Consider the following 20,714-nt stretch of genomic DNA (forward strand, 5'->3'; position numbering starts at 1 on the left):
GCTGGCCGTGGTCCACGTTGTCGTGACACGCCGTTTCATCTCGATAGCGGCGGAGCGCCGGCGACTTCTGCGATCAGATGCCTCGCCTTCTGAGTTACTGCCGTCGCACCGACCGGTGTGTGTATATATGTATAGGGTATAGAGCAGGCAGGCAGGCAGGCAGGCAGCGCTGCGCTCGCAGATAGCCGCACTTTATGCGCGCGCCCGTCTTCGGGCCCGGCGGGGCGCCTGCTGCCTCGGCCTTTGTCGCTCGCTCCTGCTGCTCGTTTTGCTCCGCCACCTGGTAGATATTAATGCCTGTCCGCCTCACATTCCGCCCAACAGCTGGAGCACGAGGGCCGTACCGGCGCAGAGTTGTGCGTCCAGCTCCTTGTAGGCATAAACCAGCCGGCGCGCGACCTTCCCGGCCCACGGTCCTCGGCTGGGCGCCCGCACTGTCCAGTCACTGTTCGACGATTTGCTCGATAAGCCGCTCAGCCAGTGTGTAAAGCCGGCCGGAGTGGCCGTGCGGTTCTAGGAGCTACAGTCTGCAACCGAGCGACCGCACCGGTCGCAGGTTGGAATCCTGCCTCGGGCATGGATGTGTGTGATGTCCTTAGATTAGTTAGGTTTGATTAGTTCTAAGTTATAGGCGACTGACGACCTGAGAAGTTACGTCGCATAGTGCTCAGAGCCATTTGAACCAGTGTGTGGCTGTACGTGGGAGGCGAAAGTTGCAGCACCACCACTTTTCGTCTCAAATGTCGGAGGCTAAGAGTTATTGTCATCGCCATAAGTGATTTACGTTAATTTTCTCAAAATATCAACCATTTGCGTGGTCCGTGGCTGATACTTGATCGAAATCAAATATTTAGAGCATGTCAAACGTCCCCTTAGAACAATTTATACAAGTCTGTGCTTAACCTGGCACACAATAATTTTAGCGCAACGCAATCTGACTATCAAAAGTCCCTGCAAAAGAATGGCCCTGAGTAACATTAAACTACACCTTTCAAAAATCACTTACCTCACAAAAATCTTCGTTGCTCGAACTACTGCAATACAGCGAGTGCCACTACTACCAGCTAAATAAAAGATTCAAACTACGGAAGGCACTAACTACTGATAGTCTTAGCAAATGAAAGATTCTAATAGAGAACAAACGATGTATTTACCTCAAGATTCATAATATATACAGCAGTTCATGACATTTTTCAAAACTCCATCTCTCTCCCCACATCCACCACTGCTGGCGGCTCACTTCCAACTGCGCAACGCTACGCGCTGTTCACATCCAGCTATAGCAGTTCATGACAACAATGGCAGACAACAATGCAAACTAGCCACAGGCTGCACACAGCACAGCCAGTGATTTTCATATATAGCGCTACGTGGCATTACCCATATAAAAATCTAAACAGCCTACTTACACATGCCGTAGCGATTAGCCACAATTCGGTTTTCGTTTACTTGGCCATTAAAATTGCTACACCACCACGTTGACGTGCTACAGACGCGAAATTTGACAGGAACACGATGCTGTGATATGCAAATTATTATGGGCACTGACAAAGTGATTCACTTAGTGTGTGAATGCGCCGGTGGTATAAGGATTGTCTTAAGCTGCAGAGCCTCAAAGCGCGGTGCTTTTGATCCTGTTCAGGGCACCCTGACGTAAGCTGCAATTGCAGTGCTGTAAATTGCGGGACGGCGCAGGGAAGTGTTCAGAGGCGCGGTGTCACTGCTGTGGAAACGTCCGCTGTAACTGATATCCGGCGGCCTGGAGCACCAGCGGGTGTTGTTTACGGTACTGCGCCCAGAATAACAGCCCAGCCCAGAGCTGCTAGTCGCTGCTCTTCTCGGAAGTGATCGGCGCTTCGTGGGTACCAGCGCCTTTTTCTGGGCTGCCGCCAGCGCTGAGGTCGTTTAGCGAGCCGCAGTGACTCTGACATTGGCGACATGTCGGTAGCGAGAGTGACTTGTGGGGTAGCCGCCGCTAGTACAACCTGCCGCTTCCTCGGACGGAATCTTTACTCGCGAATGACAAGCGTCCGGGTTCCAATCACTCTGTGGCAAGCAGGTTGCATGAGACAGTGGGCATTGGACGCGATACAATAGATGTCTTACGTTACCAACTGGACGCCTGCATCTACAGGGCTATTACAAATGATTGAAGCGATTTCAAAAATTCACTGTAGCTCCATTCATTGACATATGGTCACGACACACTACAGATACGTAGAAAAACTAAAGTTTTGTTCGGCTGAAGCCGCACTTCAGGTTTCTGCCGCCAGAGCGCTCGAGAGCGCAGTGAGACAAAATGGCGACAGGAGCCGAGAAAGCGTATGTCGTGCTTGAAATGCACTCACATCAGTCAGTCATAACAGTGCAACGACACTTCAGGACCAAGTTCAACAAAGATCCACCAACTGCTAACTCCATTCGGCGATGGTATGCGCAGTTTAAAGCTTCTGGATGCCTCTGTAAGGGGAAATCAACGGGTCGGCCTGCAGTGAGCGAAGAAACGGTTGAACGCGTGCGGGCAAGTTTCACGCGTAGCCCGCGGAAAATTGGCTCATGCCACAACTGGAGACCGACAGCGCCGACTTCATCTTTCAACAGGATGGTGTTCCACCGCACTTACATCATGATGTTCGGCATTTCTTAAACAGGAGATTGGAAAACCGATGGATCGGTCGTGGTGGAGATCACGATCAGCAATTCATGTCATGGCCTCCACGCTCTCCCGACTTAACCCCATGCGATTTCTTTCTGTGGGGTTATGTGAAAGATTCAGTGTTTAAACCTCCTCTACCAAGAAACGTGCCAGAACTGCGAGCTCGCATCAACGATGCTTTCCAACTCATTGATGGGCACATGCTGCGCCGAGTGTGGGAGGCTCTTGGGCTTTTTCGATAAGGCTCACCGCGATATTTACACTAGAAAAATACGAGGGCAGCTGTAGAAAAAGAGGCATCAGCATGTCGCAGGACGTGCTTCAAAACCAGGAGACCATTGAATACGAACAGATGCGACACAGAGTACTGGTAGCCACAAGCGGATATTATGAATGGCTATAGAGGGAGGCCATGGAGAATTTGAACAGCCCAGTAACTTTAATCGGATAGAGGAAATAGGGGGGAATGGGGGGAGATGAAAGTAAACGGCACCTAGATTCCGATACTGAAGATGTGTACCGATCTTACACCATATGGCGATCGCGACCGCTCTTGCTGTCAGCCGAGAAACGGGGAATTGCAGTCGAATTTTCAAATCGTGTGACTGCACGCTTCTGTGCGGGAGTACGCGAAAATGGAATTTTAGTTAAATCACTAGGGAGCAACTGTGTACGTCGGACCTTCAAAAACGCTATGACCCCTCCCCGTAGACCGGGGGATGATACGTGGGGTTTCAACAAGAAATTCATCCTACCTCCCTAGTCCGGGTATTTTAACAAGTGCAATGTCTTCCCTGTAATGTCTCCCACTGTAGTTCCTTGAGCATTTCTGTGGCACACTCACGCTGGCAACAAATTCGTGCATCTCTTCTTTGTACCTTTTGTATACCTGCTATTAACTCGACATAAGTCTGACGGACTGACGAAAAGTGTTCAAGTATTATACTTGGGATTCTCACCGTATAGGTTTTAGAACACACTGGCACTGAAATTTGTTTCAGAAGTTCTAAATTTCGGTTTAACACTATCAGTAGCCGCAACAATCATGAAGAAATGTAATTTTTTTTAAATATCATTACGTCGTATGGGCAGTATTGATGTTTCATATACACAGTGTCTCCCAGTTCCTTTACGAATGCTGGTGTGAAATTTCAAACTCCAGTGCTATCTCGTAGCGAGCTGTGGCGTTACCATCCTAGAAGTTTCAACAACAGCCGTGTAGAAGGTCAAAGTGCTGGCTCCTCTGCAGCAGGCGTCTTGACCGCGAATGTAACAGTGTACGTGGCTGATAGTTGTCGGAAAACGGCGGTGGAGCAGCGACGCAACGTAAGTTTTTTTTTTTGATTGCTCTGTCGTTTGTGGGCGAGAATTCATCGAATTCGACGCGAATACAGAGAGGCAGGTTCCTGGTGCCGCCCCCACGAAAGTGACCCAGCCCACAAGCTGAAGATTGTCAGCGAATGTTTTTGCCAGCAAATTGGATCGCACTCCTGGATCACCCGCCGTATTCGCCGGGTTTGGCCACAGCCAGCTTCTGATTGTTCCCTAAATTGAAGCTGGCAATAAAGGACACACTAACGATGCAAATGGGGACATCTAAGAAAATTGTACTGCTGTACTATGTGCAGTTCCAAAAAGAGGATTAAAATGTCTGTTTCAGAACACTTGAAAACGATTTTACCTGTTTATTTACTCAGAGGAAAACTATTATGAAGACATACAGTGATTTTGTGAACATAATACTTGGCTTATTTTTCATATCCACAGTTCTAATGGAACTGGGAGACACTGTATAAACAGTAGTACGCTTCGGGCGACGCGAGGGTTTTGTATTCACTCTTCCTCCCCCCCCCCCCCCCCCGTCTCTCTCTCTCTCTCTCTCTCTTTCTCTCTGTCTCTCTCTTTCTCTCTCTTTCTCTCTCTATCTCTCTCTGTCCCCCCACCTCTCTCTCTCTCTCTCCCTCTCTCTCTCTCTCTCTCTCTCTCTCTCTCTCTCTCTCTCTCTCTCTCTCTCTCTCTCTCTCTCTCAGCCGGCCGAAGTGGCCGTGCGGTTAAAGGCGCTGCAGTCTGGAACCGCAAGACCGCTACGGTCGCAGGTTCGAATCCTGCCTCGGGCATGGATGTTTGTGATGTCCTTAGGTTAGTTAGGTTTAACTAGTTCTAAGTTCTAGGGGACTAATGACCTCAGCAGTTGAGTCCCATAGTGCTCAGAGCCATTTTCTCTCTCTCTCTCTCTCTCTCTCTCTCTCTCTCTCTCTCTCTGTGTCTCTCTCTGTGTCTGTGTGTCTGCAACACAATGTTTAAAACAATGTGAAACGCTTAGGGATGAGAGCAGCACTTTAGATTTACGGCTGCTTTGTACCGCGCTTGCGGCCAGCCGGACTGCAGACTGATGCAGGTTGTTGTCTTTGTGTTTCAGAGGATGCACTCGGCGGGGCGCAGGTGACGATGCGGGGGCGGTGATGGCGGCGCGGCCGCGCGCCCGTACTACGGCCACGACCACTGCCGCGCCCCTGCTAGGACCGCTGCTGCTGCTGCTGCTCGCCATGCTGGCCGGTGAGTAACCGTGTAGCACACTGGCGGAGCCGGCAGCGCTGCGCCGTTACCCAACATGCGTGGGGACTGGACGTACCTCCTAATTCCTTCTCTCCTCCCTCCTCTCTCCCCGTCTCCTTCCCCCCCCCCCCCCTTCTCTGTTGTGGCTATATCAGCCCTTCCCCCTCTCTGTCCATCACTTCTTCGCACTTATCTGTGACCTTAAACACAACTTTGATTGGCAGTTGAAGTTGCTTAAAATGAGTGGATAAATAGGTTGGGACCATTGGTATGAGAGCTTTGAGAGAGAGAGAGAGAGAGAGAGAGAGAGAGAGAGAGAGAGAAAGAGAAAGAGAAAGAGAGGGAGGGGGGACAGTGAGAGAGAGAGAGAGGGAGAGAGAGAGGGGGGGGGGGACAATGAGAGAGAGAGAGAGAGAGAGAGAGAGAGAGGGAGACCTATCCAGTTGCTGGACCTGTGAGGATAGTGGCTTCAGTGACAGTATTTTCTATTTCCGTTCAAATTTTTGTGAGTTTCGTGTATAAATTTAATGTAGGCCTAAAACGATCAAGTACTTTCCGAGACTTCTGCTAACAGAGCTAAACAGTCATGGGATACCTCTTACTAGTACTTCGGTAGCTCAGATGGTAGTGCACTTGCCCGCGAAAGGCAAAGGTCCCCAGTTCGAGTCCCGATCGGGCACACAGTTTTGCCGGCCGGAGTGGCCGAGCGGTTAAAGGCGCTACAGTCTGGAACCGCACGACCGCTACGGTCGCAGGTTCGAATCCTGCCTCGGGCATGGATGTGTGTGATGTCCTTAGGTTAGTTAGGTTTAAGTACTTCTAAGTTCTAGGGGACTTATGACTACAGCAGTTGAGTCCCATAGCGCTCAGAGCCATTGAGCCTCTTACTATCTTGTCAGACCTCTTTTGCCTGGCGTAGTTTAACGTATCGACGTGGCGTGGACTCAACAAGCGCGTTGGCTTCGAAATGTGTTGAGTTAAACATAAAATAGATGTAAAGCGACGTGACTTCTCGCACCAACTGGCCAAAACCTAAACAGTTCTCGAAGTGTACCGCGAAATCAAACTCGTTACACGGACAAAGCACGGAGAAGCACCGTATCCGTAAATTAGGTAAAGTCAGAAGTGAAAATCGACATCATTTTCATTGTTCGTGTATTGCTGTTATAATACTGTTGAATCTTACTGGCAGATTAAAACTGTGTGCCAGATCGAGACTCGAACTCGGAACCTTTGCCTTTCGTGGGCAAGTGCTCTACCATACCCAAGTCCCGCCCCCACAGTTTCAATTCTGTCAGTACCTCGTCTCCTACCTTCCAAACTATACAGAAGCTCTCCTGCGAACATTGCAGAACTAGCAGTCCTGGGAGAAAGGATACTGCGGAGACGTGGCTCAGCCACAGCCTGGGGAATGTTTCAGAATGAGATTTTCACACTGCAGCAGAGTTTGCGCTGGTATGAAGTTGATAGACCACTTGCCCGCGAAAGGCAAAGATTCTCGGTTCCAGTCTCGGTCCTGCACAGAGTTTTAATTTGCCAGGAAGTTTCATATTGGCGCTCACTCCGCTGCAGAGTGAAAATCTCGTTCTATAGTACTGTTCCTAAGAACTGTTTAATTTCTTTACAATACGAGAGAAGTGAAAAAAGTAAATATATCACGATAGGAGGAACCACAGCGAATGCATAGTCAAAACGTCGAACGCCAACGGTCTATTCGGCAAATATCGGGTGATCAAGAAGTCAGTATAAATTTGAAAACTGAATAAATCATTTAATAATGTAGATAGAGAGGTACAAATTGACACACATGCTTTGGAATGACATGGGGTTTTATTAGATTAAAAAAAATTCAAAAAATGTCCGACAGATGGCGCTTCATCTGATCGGAATAGCAATAATTAGCATAACAAAGTAAGACAAAGCAAAGATGATGATCTTTACAGGCAATGCTCATTATGTCCACCATCATTCCTCAACAATAGCTGTAGTCGAGGAATAATGTTGTGAACAGCACTGTAAATCATGTCCGGAGTTATGGTGAGGCATTGGAGTCGGATGTTGTCTCTCAGCATCCCTAGAGATGTCGGTCGATCACTATAAACTTTCGACTTCAGGTAACCCAAAAGCCAATAATCACACGGACTGAGGTCTGGGGACCTGGGAGGCCTAGCATGACGAAAGTGGCGGCTGAGCACACGATCATCACCAAACGACGCGCGCAAGAGATCTTTTATGCGTCTAGCAATATGGGGTGGAGCGCCATCTTGCATAAAGATCGTACGTTCCAGCGGGTGTTTATCAGCCAGGCTGTGGATGATGAGATTCTGTAACGTATCGGCGTACGTCTCGTCCGTCACGGTAGCTGTTACAAAACCAAAATCACGCATTTTCTCGAAGAAAAAAGGCCCGATAATGGTAGATGCGGTAAATCCAACCCATACCGTGACTTTCTCGTCGTGCAATCGAGTTTCCACGACAGTTCTGGGATTTTCGGTAGCCCAAATTCTGCAGTTATGGGCTTTGACAGACACTCGGAGCGTGAAATGAGCTTCGTCGGTCAACAACACGGTCCTCAACCAGTCGTAACTTCCGCCATCTTTTGAAACGCCCACACCGCAAATGCCCTCCGCTTCACTAAATCGCCAGGTAAGAGTTCATTATGCCGATGGATTGTACGGATAGCACCGGACGGTACGCCTAAGTGCCAACCAAACAGTAGTGTACGGAATGCCGGTGCGATGTGCGACTGCACGAGCGCATACTTCCCCGAGCATAGACGAACCCGCTACAGTCTCCATTTCTTCCTGAACTGTCTCTGCAGCATTACGCCTTGTGCTCGGTCGGCCACTACGGGGTCCATCGTCTAAACAACCCGTGGCTTCGAACTTCGAAATCATTCTCGCTACAGCTGCATTTGTCAACGGACGTTTACCCGTTCGAATCCCCTTCCCATGGCGATAGGATCGTAACGCTGAACTAGCACGTTCCCCATTCAGATAATACAGCTTCACTAAAAGCACCTTTTCAGGCAACGTCGACATGCTGCGACTGCTGTCGCATCTGTCTCTCTCTCTCTCATTACAGCTCCTTTTATACATGATTGTCATGCGCATTCACTGACGTTTTGCCCAGCACCATCTGTCTGACATTTTGTGAACTTTGTTTTTTTTTGGGTCTAATAAAACCCCATGTCACTCCAAGCATGTGCGTCAATTTTTACCTGTCTATCTACATTATTCCGTGGTTTATTAAGTTTTCAAATTTATACTAACTTTTTGATCACTCGGTTTTTCACACCGGCCGCAAGGGGACAAAATGAAGACAGAAGTCGCTCGGGCTGTGTAATACGGATGTGGAACAGGCGTAAGTTATCTGCAGCGGCCGTTCCAGCGAGATGTTCGGGCGATGTCGTAATTAGAGGCAGCAGCGCTGCACCTAAGTCCGTCATCGCGGGTCGAACGAGCCACGGGGCGAGTATTTCTGTCCGCGCGCCGGATTACGCGGCGGTGCGTGTCGCGGCAGAGATATACGCGCAGCTGCGCCACCTGGCCACCGTTTGGCAGCCGCACAGCTATACCTAGGCACAGGCAGAGGCGCGGCGCGTGTCGAAAGCCCGACCGAGGCGGGCGGCGAGGGCGGATCAGGAATAGCTCTGCCCGCTGTCCCGGCTACCTTTCTGCCGTGGCCTCGAGACAACTTAACGTACTCCTGTGCAACAGTCCATGCCGAGGCAACTGGACTAGTAAACGAGACGCTGAAAGTAGCGGTTTCCTTGCTAGGGCAGCAAATCAGCTGACGGTATCCGAAATTAAGAGCATTTAAAATGCAGACCGAAAGTTGCGCGGCGAATCAGATGTCGTGTCGCTCGTAAACAATCGCAGTACTAACCGAATAAATTTTGTCATACAAGGAGATGCTGGAGCTGCCTGCCATTGTTTCTCAAGCGCTACTGACATATACTCAATAAATTATTCATTTCAAAATCTCTTACATGTATTCTTTGCTCACGATATTTGTCACTTGCGGGTGCTTTATGCTATCCATATGAAAGCTGCCCAAGTATTCACAGGCTTCAGACTGGTGGTTGGTAATGGCTTGTCCGTTTGTTACTTCTATAACTTTAAATTTTGTGATCTTGCTCTTATTCAGTCTTGCTGTGGCGGATTTGTCACGGTCAAGTTTCATGTTAGTGGCAGTGCTAAAGATCCAAGCTGTGTTGGTCAGTACTCGATTTCAGCTTCAGATTTCCCATATAGTTCCAAGTCATCCATGGGTAGTAGACAAACTACACTACTGGTCATTATAATTGCTACACCGAGAAGAAATGCAGATGATAAACGGGTATTCAGTGGACAAATATATATTATACTAGAACTAACATGGACGCAATTTGCGTGCATAGATCCTGACAAATCAGTACCCAGAACAAACACCTCTGGCCGTAATAACCGCCTTGATACGCCTGGGCATTGAGTCGAACAGAGCTTGGATGGCGTGTACAGGTGCAGCTTCAACACTATACCACAGTTCATCAAGAGTAGTGACTGGCGTATTGTGACGAGCCAGTTACTCGACCACCATTGACCAGACTTTTCAATTGGTGAGAATCTGGAGAATGTGCTGGCCAGGGCTGCAGTCGAACATTTTCTGTATCCAGAAAGGCCCGTACATGACCTGCAACATGCTGTCGTGCATTATCCTGCTGAAATGTAGGGTTTCGCAGCGATCGAATGAAGGGTAGAGCCACGGGTCGTAACACATCTGAATGTAACGTCCACTGTTCAAAGTGCCGTCAATGCAAACAAGAGGTGACCGAGACGTGTAACCAGTGGCACCCCATACCATCACGCCAGATGATACGCCAGCATGGCGATGACGAATACACGCTTCCAATGTGCGTTCACCGCGATGTCGCCAAACACGGGAGCGACCATCATGATGCTGTAAACAGAACCTCGATTCATCCGAAAAAAATGAAGTTTTGCTATTCGTGCACCCAGGTTCGTCGTTGAGTATACCATCGCAGGCGCTCCTGTCTGTAATGCAGCGTCAAGGGTAACCGTAGCCATGGTATCCGAGCTGAGACACCATGCTGCTGCAACCGTCGTCGAACTGTCCGTGCAGATGGATGTTGTCTTGCAAACGTCCCCATCTGTTGACTCAAGAAACGAGACGTGGCTGCACGATCCGTTACAGCCATGCGAATAAGATGCCTGTCATCTCAACTGCTAGTGATACGAGGCCGTTGGGATCCAGCACGGCGTTCCGTATTACCCTCCTGAACCCACCGATTCCAAATTCTGCTAACAGTCATTGGATCTCAACCAACGCCAGCAGCAACATCGAGATACAGTAAACCGCAATCGCGATAGGCTACAATCCGACCTTTATCAAAGTCGGAAACGTGATGGTACGCATTTCCCCTCCTTACACGAGGCATCACAACCACGTTTCACCAGGCAACGCCGATCAACTGCTGTTTGTGTATGAGAAATCGGTTGCAAACTTTGCTCATGTCAGCACGTTGTAGGTGTCGCCACCGGCGCCAACCATGTGTGAATGCTCTGAAAAGCCAATGATTTGTGTATCACAGCATCGTGTTCCTATCAAATTTCGCGTCTGTAGCACGTCATCTTCGTGGTGTAGCAATTTTAATGGCCAGTAGTGTATTTTTGATGCTCCGACTGATAGTCAAAGATCGTAATTACAATTATCGATAGTGGATTCATAACGATGACAGACAGTCGTGACAGACAATTATCCTGGATGGTGTTTATTGTTATTATTATTATTGTCGTTGATGTAGTACTTTTTATTGTAGCTATAAAAATCATCATAACAATTCATCAAACAACGTTTTAATAATGATGAACCGACGCATTTCCGTCTACCGCTTAATATTCGCTGAAATTTTAACAGTTTAATAAGTTTCTAAAGTCTAAGACATGTCCTTTATTGCACTAGTTTCCTGCAACGAAATGTTACCTTAGCTTTTGTAATACGAGAGACGATGATTTATTTCCATGTCCAGTTCCCAGGAAAACGGATGGCACAGCTGTAGTTCACTTCCAGCTGGTGCTGTGGATGGCAATTATATTGCGCAGACCACCGATTCTTATGCTCGTGTCACGTCCGATCATAACGTCGTTAATAGACACCCAGTGCGTATCTGCCGCACTTTGGGGAATTAGTGAGGACGGCAGATAGTCCGAAATTAATTTTATGTGGAGGAGGGGAAGATACAGTGTACATGCATATAATGGTGCGCTCCGGCGCAGATAATTTACGACGGGAACAGCCCGGAATGAAGAGTACTTAAGGCCGAGCCTAATTGCAGAGTCGGGCCGGCGGGCGTCTTGCCTCGGTCAACAAACAATGTAGCATCGCGCCGCGGGCGTCAGTGGCGCCGCCGGTGTGAGGGGCCGCAATTATCTCCCCCCCCTCTGCCCACGTGACTTGCACTCGCACTAAGCCATTAGCTCGTTGAGTTAATTTGACATCGCAGCCACTCACTGCGTCTGTCGCCTCGCTCGTCGTTTGTCTTCCGGCCTTTCTACAGATACGGCGGACGGAATTAAACGGTTAGTGAATTGTGGACGGGCCCGATAACATCTCGGAGCTTTCAAGGTTGTGGCGTAATGCCTCCGCGCAGCCGACCGTAACAGGCGGTATGTCGTGAAGGTGACGGCGTAGCGGTTTAACGCATGCGAAGCGGTTCGTTCGTTTCCACAAGTGCAGTGTAAGTCATCTGGTAGAACGCTGTGTCAAAATGCGAAGCAATTTCCCTTCTCTATCACCTTCACAAGCACACCCGTCAGAGAGATGCTGACGTCAGCGTACGCGGGAAATAACCTATAAAGCATCCCGCTTTCGTAGTGATACAGCACATGCAGTACTGAACGCGAAATTGCTGGCCAAGGAATACAGGGTGATTTGCGCGAGAAATTGCAGCCCTCTTTTTCGTGAACGGTTAAAGATTTCGAATCGAGGTTTTCGTCAAACGATAATACAGAGGCGGACACGTAATATTTTTGTTGTACGTTTCAGCTGGAGCAATTATGTTTTTATTCTTTCTTTGAAAGAATGCTACACTTTGACACAATTAGCAAGCTCTACAGAGGGTGAGTACAATGATGTAACGCTTGTTCATATCTGTGAATGTCCTAGTGAACAACGTCAGAAGTCCCATAGTGAAGTCGCATCTCTAGAGAATTGTACCAAGACGGAGGAATACTGCAGAGAATCGACTCTTCGTGCGGGGGCCCATAACCTTCGGCATAACCAAATATAAAGCATTTTACATAAATAGGCGCAAATCCCCTTTGTTGTACGATTACACAATTACCGAACAACGATTCTGGGAGTATGCGTAATGGAACGATTTAAAATGGAAGGAGCACATAAAACACATCGGAGAAAAGACAGATGCCGGACTGAGATTCTTGGAAATAAACTTAAAGAAATATAGCCCATTCGCAGAGGAGGTCGCTAACAAAACTCCCGTTAGGTCAGTTCTTGAATATTGCGCGTCAGTGGGGAATTGTTAACGGATAAGATTCGTAGAGAAAATAAAGGTACTAAGAAGAGCAGCACTTTCCGTCACGGGTTCGTTTAGTAAGCGTGAAAGCATGCACATGCTCATCCATCTTGTATGGCAGGCGCAACGAGAGGGACGTTCTGCATGACGGAAGGTGGATTGAGCGGAGATGGGGGTGGCACACAAAGTTCCGTCTGCCATACACCTCGTTAACCTGACGTACGAACAGTTCACAAAACGATGAGGTAGACAAAGGAGCTGGAATCTAACTGGTGGCGAGGGAGGGCTTCCGTGCAGCATTCGTCATTAAGTACTGCGTGGATGAATGACGACATGAACGCATTTGAAATAGTTTCCCTATTCCTCTTCTTAGTGCGACGAATGTTAACAAACAGTCAAATATAGAAGTCTTCTGTGACCCTTTAGCTCTTTTGGATAAATTAGGGTATAGAGGAAATACGTTTTGCCTCGCTATTCACGACCCATCTTCTGGATGCATGTAGAGACAGAGCGTGACAAGAGCAGTTACGTCAACGTTAACAAGCTTTACGTCACTATATCTTCTTTCCTACGTGGTGTCTAATGATCAAAAAAGACTCACACTTTCTTGCATACATATCGGTTCATACGAGACTGATCTGTGCTGAGGTATCCTCTTACGGGATTCGAAAGAGTTACTGGATGAGTAGCTGGTCAAGTTTTGTCACGTCACAGCGATGAATCTCACGTTCCACCACATTGCGAAGCGTGAAAGGGAGATTATGCCAAGTCAGATTTTTGCCTCGTGAAGAGAAGCTTGGCCAACGTGCCACAATGTTTCACGTCACGAGCAAACCTTAGGAGACGAAGTACATGGTTACGTTTTGTGGAGGTGAACTCTGTATTTGGTGATTTTTATGTTATAATTTACGTGCTATGAATATAAGCTGTTTCGAAATACTGCCGTATTGAGGATCTATAAAATGACTAGAAACTATATATCGCTAATTAGATGCTTCTTCGTATGTCATGCTTTTCATATTATAACTTGTATGTTTGTCGTTTCAGTGCTACGGTTCATTCGTGATCTATCAAAAGCATTTCATTTTTGGTACAATTTGTTATAGTTAAATACAAATATCAAACACAGCCTTTAGACACTTGTAAACGTTGTATACCTTGTGGTTTACATATATTGTTAGACAGGGTGTCCGGAAAATCCCGTTACAAACATTTAGAACTTTTATAGAAGGGAGTGAGCACATAACATTTTAAATAGTAACCCATGTCCGGAAACATAACTTCGGTTTTACGACGGTTTCAATCAGGTGTTTAACTCGTCCACTTCTCCTTGAGATATTTAATTAGGCGCGCCACAGTACAGTCACTAGGTAACAATTCGAAAGAATACATTACGTGTTACATTATTTAAAAAAATCATACTGTACGTACAGAAGGCAATGTGTAAGTGTTAATACAAACAAATGTGCTCCGGTGGTAAATGCATATTTCTTTGTTTCCTTTAGAGTTGTTGCCTAGTGATGGTACTGTGTCACCTAATTCAGTTCCTCAAGCGGAAGTGGATGATTTAACATACGAAGTGAAACCGTCGTAGAACGGAAATGGTAAGTTTCCGGTGATGGGTTCCTATTCAAAACATTGTGTACTCGCTCCCCTATTAAAGTCCTGGAAGTTTATAACGAGAATTTCAGAACACCCTGTACTGAAACCTCAGCGTAAAGCGTTATATGAACTGTCTTGGGAGAGGTAGCAGGTCCCCTCTGGCAAATGTTCTTTCACCGTATGTACTTCAAAGATTCTGGAAGTTTCTTATTAATTAACAGAATTATCTCCAGCACTTGATGTTATTTACTATACATAATGTATTCACTGCAATTTTTGTTGCTTAGCCCAGCGACTGGAATGTTTCGCCAGGAGCCATCGATATCAACGTAACTACTAGTCTGTTATAAAGTAAACACAGCGGTACACTCTGGTACCTTTTGCTGTAGAAACACAGTCCAAGGGATATATACCCATCTCTTGGTTTTATGGACTGCCTTATGTTGGTATCTTGCCGGGAAATATCTTTTTCAGTGATGATGAACGGCTTCGAAAGATAGCTCCTCCTCCATTTGAATGAAGTTACGGAACGAGTCTCGATCTTGGGGAACATATGTAATGAAGTAAGTTTCTTCAGAGTGATGGTAGCCAATACGACATCGAGAATGTGGACATTAGGCATGTGGAAAGTATTATGAGACAGCCACGTTAGCCGAGAGCGCTAACGCGCTGCTCGCTGGACTCGGATAGGCACGTTCCGAGAGCCTGGATGTGGTTTTTAGGCGGTTTTCCACACACCCCTAGGTGAATACCGGGCTGGTTCCCACGTTCCGTCTGTTACCCGACTCGCAGACATTTGAAATACGTTCGCACTACTTCATGATTTGCACTAGACACAGACAGCTGGGGTACACTTACTCCGTCCCGGGGGTACGGGATGGCGGCAGGAAGGGTATAGAGTCACCCCTTAAAAATTAACCGTGCCAAATTCGTACTCACCCCTACCGACCCTGCGCTCGATGCGGGACAATGGCAGTAGGAAGATAAGATGCTTTAATGATATCCAGTTTAAAGCCAAAAATGTGATACTCAGTTGAGTTAACAAATAACTTCTGCTACTGTGTTTCTCACATCGTTGTGCCGGATATGTAGTGGTCCTCTACCACAATTGGCTGTTCAAGCTATCGAAGAGCACAGAATCTTCTTCACGAGTTCCCCCGCTATTCTTTGACGATAGCTAACTGAGTTGACGCAGCTGTTGTCCTCGCGTCCATTTTCATGAGCAAAATTTGTGGTTAGCGCGCCACGTGCAGTTGACAATTGCCGCTGGAGAACGCTGAGAGCTTAAATCACGCTAGCCAGCTCGTGCTGTATGCTGACGGCTCTCTCTCTCTCTCTCTCTCTCTCTCTCTCTCTCTCTCGTGAGGTCGGATGTCCTGTCTACGTCCACATCCACGTTATCTGCCTCGTCCCGTGTCCGTAGTCGTAAGCAAAATGGTTCAAATGGCTCTGAGGACTACGGGACTCAACTGCTGTGGTCATAAGTCCCCTAGAACTTAGAACTACTTAAACCTAACTAACCTAAGGACAGCACACAACACCCAACCATCACGAGGTAGAGAAAATCCCTGACCCCGCCGGGAATCGAACCCGGGAACCCGGGCGTGGGAAGCGAGAACGCTACCGCACGACCACGAGATGCGGGCGGGTCGTAAGCAATCTGCGTGATTTAGCGCGCCAGATGCTGCCGATAACTGCCTCTGGAGAGTGCTGCAGTCGAAAATCGCGATGAGGAGCACGTTCCGTGAGATGTAGTTGGTCATTTTAGAGCGTGCAGCACAATAAATCGGCCAATGCTCAGAAATTTGTGGAGCAAACCACACGATGAAATACTACGTCTGGCGCGCTTCACGATGGGAAACACGCACCGTGTGATGGCAGTTTAACCACAGAAAGAGTTACCTCCTCCTCTGCGTACTGTCATTTGCCGAAGCACCTCATTTGCATGTCCTTAATTAAAAGTTGTGTTAAGGCCTAAGCTACTGACTCGGTGTGCGTGAACGTTGAAGTCTTGCACGTAGCGGCTGGTGGCTGCCTGGGGAGACGCTAGAACGGGGCGGAAGTGTGCGGACAATGCACGTGTTTCGCATCTGCTGGCCCGTGTGTACGCGTCTGGCGCCAGGCAGATCTGCACCGGCGCCTCCGCCCACGTCACACATCGCTAATGTCTAACACTAACAAACGCGGAGGTGCTGGCCGAGTTTGATCACCGGCACCGAGCAACCGGTCTCAACCGCTCTCATCTCAGCAGAGTGGGTTGTGCGTTGTTACACGTGTTCGCATCTGTGCGCTAGCTCTGCTTCACTTTCCCGTCCGCTTAGGAAACATCTTCACGGGAGCGCTACTCGAGCCGTGGAGTCTTACAAGGGAACCTCCCCATCGCACCCCCCCCCCCCCCCATACCAGATGGGAATGAAGTCGTTGCGCAAGTAGGAAGCCGGGGCAGGATGAAACCACGGGGCAGAACGGAACTAGGGATTTACTGCAACTCAAAAGTGACGCGCTCGAGAATGACTTTCTAGAACTATAAGCCAAGTGACAAGCGTGGTAAGAAGCCATTGTAGAAGAATTTGTCTGTGTGTGTGTGTGTGTGTGTGTGTGTGTGTGTGTGTGTGTGTGTGAAATCTTATGGGACTTAACTGCTAAGGTCATCAGTCCCTAAGCTTACACACTACTTAACTTAAATTATCCTAAGGACAAACACACACACCCATGCCCGAGGGAGGACTCCAACCTCCGCCGGGACCAGCCGCACAGTCCATGACTGCAGCGCCTCAGACCGCTCGGCTAAGCCCGCGCGGCAGAATTTTGTCTTTGACTGCTGTGCCAGTAACGTGTTCGCATTTGTTTTTCACGCACGTATTGCCATATTAGTAACACTTCATCTGCAGGGTAAGCGAAAGCACTTTATCTGCAGAACGCATGCTAAGGACTTTATTTTAGTGCGTTTACACAATGTTCATTTTTCAAAGAGTTCAAAAATATACGCAACAACCCCATCGATATCTACAATATTTCAGTGCCTGTATTATCCCGAATTACATGCATGTCCAAAGGAACATTATATCGTATGTCCAAAGGAATATTGTATCGTAATTCGGAATAACACGGGCGCTGCAATATCTTATTTACCCGCAGACACCGGACGAGCAATTTTTCAAGTTAAACGTCTCGCCTGTACGGGAATACACACAATGGATATAGGGGTACAGGTTGTAGGCACATGGTTTGCAACATATGGAAGTTTGGGTTGGCCGTGTGTCGTGTACGACTAGCCCAATGGTAAGGTGACCGCTCGCGACAAGCGGGAAATCCAGGTTAGAGGCCCAGTCCTGCACAAATTTTCATTGCAGTCATTACATTAGGCAATTCGCAATTGGGAATACATTTAATGTACTATCGATATGTATACTGACACCCAATGCGCCGGGAAGGCACACTCATGGAATAAAATTCCATATTTGTATTAGAACTAGCGAATAATGAAAGTGTTTCAAAGCGCCGGAATGTGAAATATACATAAATAAGACGTCACTTTTGGCATCATTACGTGTAATAGAATGTTGGAAAACGGTACGTCGGCGGTTAAAAAGTGGAACCACAGCTCATAAATGCAACGATATGTTTTACTTACAAGGGAACCTCCCCATCGCACCCCCCTCAGATTTAGTTATAAGTTGGCACAGTGGATAGGCCTTGAAAAACTGAACACAGATCAATCGAGAAAGCAGGAAGAAGTTGTGTGGAACTATGAAAAAAATAAGCAAAATATACAAACTGAGTAGTCTATGTACAACATATGCAACATCAAGTAATGTATAAGCTCGCGAGCGCCGTGGTCCCGTGGTTAGCGTGGGCAATTGCAGTACGAGAGGTCATTGGTTCAAGTCTTCCGTCGAGTGAAAAATTTAATTTTTTATTTTCAGACAGTTATTATCTGTCCGTCCGTCCTTCCGATGCGATCACTTTTTTGGGAGTGATTATCACATCCATAAGAAAACCTAAATCGGGCAAGGTAGAAGAATCTTTTTACCCATTCGCCAAGTGTACAAGTTAGGCGGGTCGACAACATATGCCGTCACCAGTGTCGTATAGAATATAGCAGTCTTGTTTTCCTGTGGAGGAATCGGTTGACCTATGACCTTGCGATCAAACTTTTTCGGTTCCCATTGGAGAGGCACGTCCTTTCGTCTACTAATCGCACTGTTTAGCGGTGCGGTCGCAATACAGACACTAAACTTATTACAGTGAACAGAGACGTCAATGACTGAACGAACGGACAGATAATAATTGTCTGAAAATAAAAGAATTAAACTTTTCGCTGGAGGGAAGACTTGAACCAAGGACCTTCTGTTCCGCAGCTGCTCGCGCTAACCACGGGACCACGGCGCTCCTGCACACACATTGTCCTTGATGTTGCTTATCTTGCGCACGGACTACTCAGTTTGCATATTTTGTTTGTTTTTTTCATTCTTCCACACAACTACTTCCTGTTTTCTCGATTGATCTGTGTTCAGTTTTTCAAGGCCTATCCACTGTGCCAACTTGTAACTAAATCTGAGGGGGGGGGGGGGGGGGGGGTGCGATGGGGAGGTTCCCTAGCTAGATGCGGGTGGTGTACATTGTCATCTGGTTGTTTCACCGAGAGCCATGAATTTCATCGTGATTCGCAAGTACATGTGTAAATGTGGCAGTAGGACAGTTTCTGTTCTGTGTTCCACAAACTATCTGCCATGTCAGCAGCTCTTCCAACCTAATAACCGGCCGTTCGTGTCGGTGCCGTAGCTTCTGTGCCCGACCGGAATCCATACGCTCTTGACCTGCGAAACAAATGATGCCACTTAGTGCTACGGACAGAAAATAGTAAACATTTGTTGGAGGACACGATCGATTTTCTGCAGTGCAGTAGAAAACGGTCCCCAGAACTCGGGTTGTCTGTCTGGCTGCACTTCACAGGGTTAAACTGGGTCTCGTTCCTCTTCTTTTCCGTGTACAGAACAACGGGGTCTTTCTATGGCTCCTATTTTTTTCCTTTTTCTCCAAGAATATCGTTTCTCTTGTGGTTTAAAGTTCTTTATGTAGTCTCTCTGGATCCATTCTTTGCAGATACTCATTCCATTTCTTCATCCAGTTTTATCTTGCACACTGCAGAGTTCAACTGCTATCGAATACCTATATTTTATCTATTATTTTACTTATGCGATTTCAGTCTTTCTCGGCGTATTCCACTGATCAGTTCTTCTCGGGATATCAGCCGAGTGGTGGCTTCGCCAGAAGATGATGGGTACGAAACTCATTGAAACGTTTCCACAAGGCGACGTCACCAATCGGCCGATAACACGAGAAGAATTCATCACTATTATTTTACGCCCTTCACCGCTGTAAGATATCTCGGTTCTGTTCCTTGTATTTGTTTCTCTTGTATTTTATCCAATACCCACGATCTGTTACCTTGCAGAGCGATATCGTGATGCTGCTATAAACTTCCAGGGATGATCGAGAATGGTAAATGTCTCAATCTGATGTAAAGGACTCAGGTCCTGAAACGACTGAGTCGAAAGTTATAAGAGAAAATTGTTCTCATACGTCTGAAAGTGGAATACGAGGGCAGTTCAATAAGTAATGCAACACATTTTTTTTCTCGGCCAATTTTGGTTGAAAAAACCGGCAATTTCTTGTGGAATATTTTCAAACATTCCCGCTTCGTCTCGTATAGTTTCATTGACTTCCGACAGGTGGCAGCGCTGTACGGAGCTGTTAAAATGGCGTCTGTAACGGATGTGCGTTGCAAACAACGGGCAGTGATCGAGTTTCTTTTGGCGGAAAACCAGGGCATCTCAGATATTCATAGGCGCTTGCAGAATGTCTACGGTGATCTGGCAGTGGACAAAAGCACGGTGAGTCGTTGGGCAAAGCGTGTGTAATCATCGCCGCAAGGTCAAGCAAGACTGTCTGATCTCCCGCGTGCCGGCCGTGCACCGCTGTGTGTGTGACGAAGGGGTTATTCTGTTCGATGTCCTTCCCCATGGTCAAACGATCAACTCTGAAGTGTATTGTGCTACTCTTCAGAAATTGAAGAAACGACTTCAGCGTGTTCGTGGGCACAAAAATCTGAACGAACTTCTTCTTCATGACAACGCAAGACCTCACACAAGTCTTCGCACCCGGGAGGAGCTCACAAAACTTCAATGGACTGTTCTTCCTCATGCACCCTACAGCCCCGATCTCGCACCGTCGGATTTCCATATGTTTGGCCCAATGAAGGACGCAATCCGTGGGAGGCACTACGCGGATGATGAAGTTATTGATGCAGTACGACGTTGGCTCCGACATCGACCAGTGGAATGGTACCGTGCAGGCATA

At 47.5% G+C, this 20,714-nt stretch overlaps 1 protein-coding gene across 1 annotated transcript in view; it reads left to right on the plus strand.

The window, feature by feature from the left end:
* LOC126088478 (uncharacterized) overlaps positions 1-20,714 on the plus strand; it is a 441,574-nt gene that overhangs the window by 250,011 nt on the left and 170,849 nt on the right. Inside the window, exon 3 of the mRNA XM_049906619.1 lies at positions 5,076-5,212. Within this exon, the coding sequence (XP_049762576.1) occupies positions 5,076-5,212 (137 nt within the window). The remainder of the gene's footprint in view (positions 1-5,075; positions 5,213-20,714) is intronic.

This window comes from Schistocerca cancellata, chromosome 6 (genome assembly GCF_023864275.1).
Source record: "Schistocerca cancellata isolate TAMUIC-IGC-003103 chromosome 6, iqSchCanc2.1, whole genome shotgun sequence".
NCBI classification, from domain to species: domain Eukaryota; kingdom Metazoa; phylum Arthropoda; class Insecta; order Orthoptera; family Acrididae; genus Schistocerca; species Schistocerca cancellata.